Source organism: Rhipicephalus microplus, chromosome 7, assembly GCF_043290135.1.
Source record: "Rhipicephalus microplus isolate Deutch F79 chromosome 7, USDA_Rmic, whole genome shotgun sequence".
Lineage (NCBI taxonomy): Eukaryota > Metazoa > Arthropoda > Arachnida > Ixodida > Ixodidae > Rhipicephalus > Rhipicephalus microplus.
Genome location: NC_134706.1, coordinates 20,448,123 through 20,454,627, shown reverse-complemented (window position 1 = coordinate 20,454,627; position 6,505 = coordinate 20,448,123). Strand labels below are relative to the sequence as shown.

Sequence of the window (6,505 nt, the reverse complement as noted above, 5' to 3'; positions counted from 1 at the left end):
GCCCCCCCCTCTCTCGAATGATCAGGGGGCTCGGTCATCGCGCACAAGGAACTTCGCCGTACGACCATTTTGAATTTCTCGATGGGCCACAGATTGTTCATCATGTCTCTTCTGCTGTAACCACTTATTTGATCTCGCCACGAATACATCATAGCACTAATCAGCGTACGCATTACCTTTCGCGGTGACGCAGGTAGCTTCGACATAAGTGAAGTCCCTGTTCGCCTCCCTGATGCGGATCAACGCCACCTTCGGCAAACGGGATGACGACGAACTGCACTCCTCGTTCAACGAGCGGGTGTTCCGAATTGGCCCCGCGCACTGGCATCTCAGCAAGCTGCACCAGTACACCAGGGTGAGCGTGAGTTTCAAGATAGGTGGGCGAACCGGGGGGGGGGGGCGAGGGCATGCAGGGGGGGGGGCGCTCTTTCTATGAACATCTCAAGTAGAAGGGCCGAGTGAATCCCATATCTTTACTTAGTAAGATATGGCCTCCTATTATCTAATGAAGGTAAAAAAACAAGCTGTAGGCACACCGCCGATCAAATTGAATTTCGAAGCACGCAAGAAATATTACATCACCTCAGCCATGAGCAGCTTGTGAAGCGGCGCATGGGTCGACTTAAAGCTCCGTTCACCACGTGCGAATTGCCAGGTGTCAACGCGTTCTTGCAAGTGAAGGACAGCATGAATTTGCTCAGTAGTTTCTGTTGCTGTTACCCGACACGAACGCTAGTTGGAGCGCGCCACGCGGGTGCATGTGCAGAACCTCGTTGCCCGACACCATCACACGACTGCTGAGAGAGTGTAAGAGAGAGAGGCCTCAGTGTCGCAGCACCCAACACGGGCCTGGACGCATGCGTGAGTGCGTTCTGGCAGTGCTTGGGCCAGCTGTTGCGCATGCGCGTAAAGAGTGGGAACGCCGCATACCGGTCTTGAACTCTGCCGCAAGCTAATCGCATCTAAAAACGACGTTTTGGCTCCTACAGAGGAGCCTTTTTCATAAGTTAAGTAAAATGAATACATGTGTTCGAGCAGATCGCCTTCTGCGGGCTCGAATATATCACGCAGGCAGCGCGCACACGGTAGATTGCCACCATTCCTGTTGAGAGTGTGCGGGGTGGTCTGTATCACGGGCGACTCAAGATGAGGACGCCGTGTTGGTGGGTTGGTTGCGAAATTTTATTGTGGTTCTGGAAGGCGGACGTCAGCGCACAGCGGGTGACTCCCAAGTAGGGACCGTTAGGCCAAGCAGGCCATTCCGCGGGCCTGCTGGACGACCCAAGTTGGTCGGCCAGGACGGAGCTGCCTAGGGCCGGCTCCCACGTGACCGAAGTAGTGTCGGGGTTAGTGTACATTGCCTCGCACTCCCAAAGCATGTGCGCCAGCGTAGATACATCCGTGTGACAGTTTTTTTTAGTTGTGCAGAACACGTGGATTCCACCAGTAGATTGTGTGTCTCCCAGAAGCACGCTCAGCCAAAGCACTGGATTTCACATTTGCTTTCTCTACGTCATAATCGTCCTGATCCAGGCCCCTTTCAGTGTCGCCATTACGCATACCCGCATCCATTATATAGGGTTACGTCCAACCAGATTTCTGGCAACAATGATGGCTGAATTCCTCTGATGTACTTCAAGAAGTGTTTACTGTACCAAGTTGACAGTACATACCCTCTTTACTCCCGTGAAGCCGGTCGTCAAAGGTAGGCTGCTGTAAACGGCACGTCATTAGTGAGTTCCGTTTCTTTTGCTTCATGCATCCATCGCGAAGCTTCTTCTTCGTAATGTTAAAAGTTGGGCGAGTTGTTGCACGCTTATTTTTCAAGCAGCGCACGGAGACAAGACACAAAGAACGAAAAGGACACGGCTGCTTCTTCTTCGTACTCGTTAATGACAGGGCGGCGGGTGAAACCTTGCCATTTTCCCAACCAGTGTCCCCCACTCCTAACGGAGAGCCCAGCGCGTACCTTCTCCCGGCAAGTGACAAGTAGAAATAACTACTTGATTGGAATTCCGCCATGATCGAGTGCAAGGAGAAGAAGGTTGAGGGAGGCTAATTTAACTTTGTCAAGGTGTGAATCGGCAAACGGTTGTCACTACACAACAGCAGTAGCGGAACACAGCAACGCTCACAAAAAATGGTACTCCTCCTCCGCTACGGCGAAGCTTGAGGAAGTGTATATCCCGAAAATCCAACAGTTCTTACTCGTACAGGTTTCACTGTTACCTTTGACAAATCGTCCTTCGCTTCAGAGTTGGAGGTTAGCAGGTATACACGTTTCCCCAGCGTGAGTAGAATATTGTTACGGAAGATCGAAAACTCGGTGTGCAACATGCGCAGTATACTTTGCTGGTGCGCAGTATCGACTTCCCGCTTGTTAGGGCAGTTGAGATAGGCGCCATCCAAGCTGAATTTCGTAACGTTGTTTCCCCATCGGGTGTAGCTACACAGCTCCGACACAGCGTAAAGGCCTGACTACACGTACACGTCACATTGCGTCAGCACGTGGCGTTTTGACGCGGCGACTCCGCCACCCTCTCTCTTCGAAGGGTGAGGGAGCACAGGTTCACGCCGCTTGCTTTCTCTCTCCATAGGGAAAGGGTGCGACGCCGCGTCAAAAAGCCTCCACTCTGACGCGATGCAACGCACGAGTGTGGCCAACTCCGGCGATTTTTCAAGGTCAATGAAATTCACTGGGTACGTCCGTTTACATGTTTGCGCCATTCATGCCAACTGGCAGGCTTGAGAGCTTGGCAGATTCTTTTCGTGTGGATTTTGTAGCTTGCCTTCAACCTCACACCTCACTTGCCAGAAGTAATGGCAACATTGTGTGGGTTGCGTTGATTTGTACAAAGCGGAAGGGACGAAACTGATGTGCCACTACAGCGTCTACTTGTCCGCTATGGGTTTGGCTGGCGCTTCGTAGAGAAATATATTGTATAGAGAGTGGCCACTCGAGCCTTTCCGCAGCCAAACAAGTGTGTTTAGAAATAGTTATTAACGATTTAGAGCACGAGGTACTCTACAATGGGAGAGCATAACGCCGTCCCTTAAGCCTGATACGGGCTTCAGACCAACAGCTAAATTGCGTACTAATGCTCACATTTACTTCTTTGTGAAACAAACATTTGATAGCCTCCTTAGAAGGACAATGAGAGCCCAAGTTCGGCATCAAATTTTCGGAAAGAAGAAGTCTGATGGATTTCTGCAATTATTTATGTCTGCTCTGCATCGTGTCTCGCTAAAAACGTTTAATGCTTTAGCACAAAAAGCAGTAGAGTTTCACTAGAAAATATTTTCTTTCTGCATTCGTTTTGCACAAAGTCTGCACATTCATGAGGTTTAAATGTGCGCACTGACTGTACAGGCATTCCTTTTGTGGAAGCAAGGGTGTGTAGCCTACACTTGCTTTCGGAGCATGAGGGCACGGGTTCAAATCCCAACGTCCGAAAGAAAAATTTGTTACTTCATTTATGCTGAAGACATTATCGGGTCTCACCAGCCAGTCGTGGCGCGGAAAATAGCGCAGTAGTGCGGCCGCAGGGGTCTACGGGAGTGTCCGCTCTTTTTATGAATGTTTCTCTATGGGCGCCTTCCTGAGTGGGCGTGCGATTCCATTAACTGTATTGGCGGGCGTGCGATAGGTGGAAAGTGGTGCTGCATTGAGGTCCGCACATGATTCGCCATATTATCTGGAGCACTGTAGCTATCTATTCATCATAACAGCGTAAGCGTGTTAGCCGATTGCCGCAGGCCTGAACTTGGACAGCGTGGAGAGGTAATGTTATCTGGCGGCGTTATGCGCGACGAGGCAGGTTTCAGACATGGCCTCCGAGATGACAAGCGCGGAGCGTGTTTCTCAAACCGCGACGCGCCTGCCAACCCGGAGGCCATGGTTCAGGCAAAGGATTGCGTCGCACGTAGAAGCGCACTTGGCGGGGTTTTGATGTGTCAATTTTTCGCTAATTTGAAATTGTTTTCTAATCTGTTGAGCATTTCAGCTATCGGGCGCGTGACAAGAGTGTCTCAGGAACATAAAAGCACCATTATCCTGACGTGGTAAAAAAAGTCGCCGCAGTTGTCCTTTGGGGATGGGCCACTGCTCGCTGGGTGAGGCGAGATGAGGCGTTGCACCGTTTTTCGTGCACCCCCTGAGTCAGCCACAGCTTTCAAAAACGTTGTTATGCAATTTCTAGTTAATTCAATACAAATTTTGGTCATTTCTGTTAATTATAATATTTTTGGCCTTGCTGGTTAATTTTCATCAATTGAGCATCGCTAGACTTCTTGCGACCTGTACTGCGCGCTTCACTGAGAGCATGGTCAAGCCACGTGATATGCAAGGATGGGAAACGAATCGGGAGTTTAGAGTGCTCCACTCTAAAAAAAAATAAAAGACACTGAGTGCGGACACCGTACTCATACTTGCTCACAAAAGCAACCCTGAAATGCTGATTCCATAGTTGGCGGCCGAACAAATAATCTTGGCAATGAAGGCCAGATGACAAACATGGCGATGCTCTTTTGAAAGATTCTTCTAGAGCGATAACACAACGTGCATGATGATGAACAGATGTTTGTTGTGAAGCTAACATTACAACGAATTACGTGACTAGTTGTATCACAAAAACTTCCTTCGTGCGGTTAGCCCTTGACGCGGACGCCTATGGCGTTCTCCTTGTACTAGAGTTGCTGTCGATGTCTCCCAACCTTTGAAACGATCACACCGAACCAAATTCGTGAAACTGGATTTGTATCTTCGCCGGTGCCATCGCTGCTTCCGAGCGTCGTATGCGTTCCCGTTTGCAATAAACGGTCGTTTAGCGCAGAATGTTGAGTCTTTCCTGTACATTTTAGAACTTGTAAGCTTCGCCAGGTTATCACGCCACAGTGCGTTGGATATTCGCTGCAGCATCTAGCGGTGCATCTAGCTCAGAAAAGTGACTCGCCTTGGTGGTGAGCCTGCACTATTCGTAATGCTAAGGTTAGGAAAAGCAGCACAGCGCTTGGTTATTCACTGTACATTTGTGGTGAGCACGTGTGCTACTATTAGAATTCTCATAATCGAGATAGCTACTGTAGGAGCACACTTAGCGCATCATCGAATTCCCCATCACTGCGATGTCCAGAATAAATATCGAGCTCGAGGCGAACCCCCGATCCCGCCTACGCCTATGCCTCTAAACACCCTAAATACGCAGATTCAGTCACGGCATTGACGTAGGAGGGATGTCGGGGGTCCGCAAACAAAAATACGGGCACACTAAAATTGATCATTCAAGGTGCGGAACGACCCTCCCGCCAAAATGAAGATATTCACGCTACGCCATTTAGTCACGGCCAGCCAATAACTGTCCTATCGCTTCGATCCGCAGGTTCTTTTCGTGCGGCACCTCTTCGAGCGTCTAGTATCGGCCTTCGAGGACAAGGCCGCAAAACCCAGGGACAGGGAACGCTTCTTCTACGAAGTCTACTGGGACCGCATCCTGGCTGGCAACAACGGGAGGAGCAACAGCGACGCCACGACCAACTCTACCCGCGCCATCACTTTTCCCCAGTTTGTGGACTACTTACTTCGGGTGCCTGTATCCCAGTGGGACGACCACTGGGCGCCATACTACTCCCGTTGCGAGCCGTGTCTCTTCCGGTACAACTTTGTGGGACACCTGGAGACGGCTGGACGAGACATGGCGCTGCTGTGGCGACGCATGGGTCTCAAGATCCCGCCAAAGTCATCGACACTGGAGCATCGCAACGAGACACCTCGGGAGCGTCGCCGGCGACGATACTTCGACCAACTGACGGCGAGTCAGGTGGAAGGACTGTACCAGCGGTACTTCGACGATTTTGTGCTGTTCGGCTACGACCACCGAAACTATACCGTCGGTTCTGATAGTTGAATCACTGCACCGCCAGCTGATATGAATGTGACAGTTACGTTCTTCAATGTGTGCACGGGACGCCTTGCACTGTGCTGATACAAGAAGCCTGCGTAAGATCCAGGCCGAAGACATGCACGGATTACGGGTGCAATATCCAGACCCTTCCTTCCTCTTGGATTTTGCGTTGATATTGCTATGCGACATATGTGGCACACGACAAGCTCCTTGTTGCAGTGAAGTTGGCTTGGGAATACGAAGGCTTTTAGCTCCGTAATACTTACGTTGCGAGTCGTGTCTCTTCCAGTACACCTGTGGGACATCCGTAAAACGGCTGAACAGGACATAGCACTATTGTGGTGACGTGTAGGTCTAAGGACACCGTAGTAGTCGTAGACGCTGGAGAGTCGTAACTCCTCGGAAGAACACATCGACGTTGCTACTTCGCCCAACTTACCACTAGTCAGGTGGGAAAACTACATAGGAAGTACTTTTACTACTTCGTGCTGTTCGGGTACGACCAACGAAGCTGCGTGTAGCGGATGCGGCGATGCCGAAATGCTCAAGAACATCATCTGCTCCTGCGGCAGACTGGTGCGCCGCTAGAAACATCTTGGGCTTCC

At 50.5% G+C, this 6,505-nt stretch overlaps 1 protein-coding gene across 1 annotated transcript; it reads left to right on the top strand.

Moving 5' to 3' along the window:
• The first annotated feature begins 232 nt into the window (after window positions 1–232).
• Window positions 233–5,975, top strand: LOC142767193 (carbohydrate sulfotransferase 8-like). Its single transcript, XM_075868420.1, has 2 exons — window positions 233–355; window positions 5,379–5,975. The coding sequence occupies exons 1-2, from the start codon at window positions 233–235 to the stop codon at window positions 5,901–5,903; spliced, it is 648 nt and encodes a 215-aa protein (XP_075724535.1). The 3' UTR covers window positions 5,904–5,975.
• Window positions 5,976–6,505: the final 530 nt, after the last annotated feature.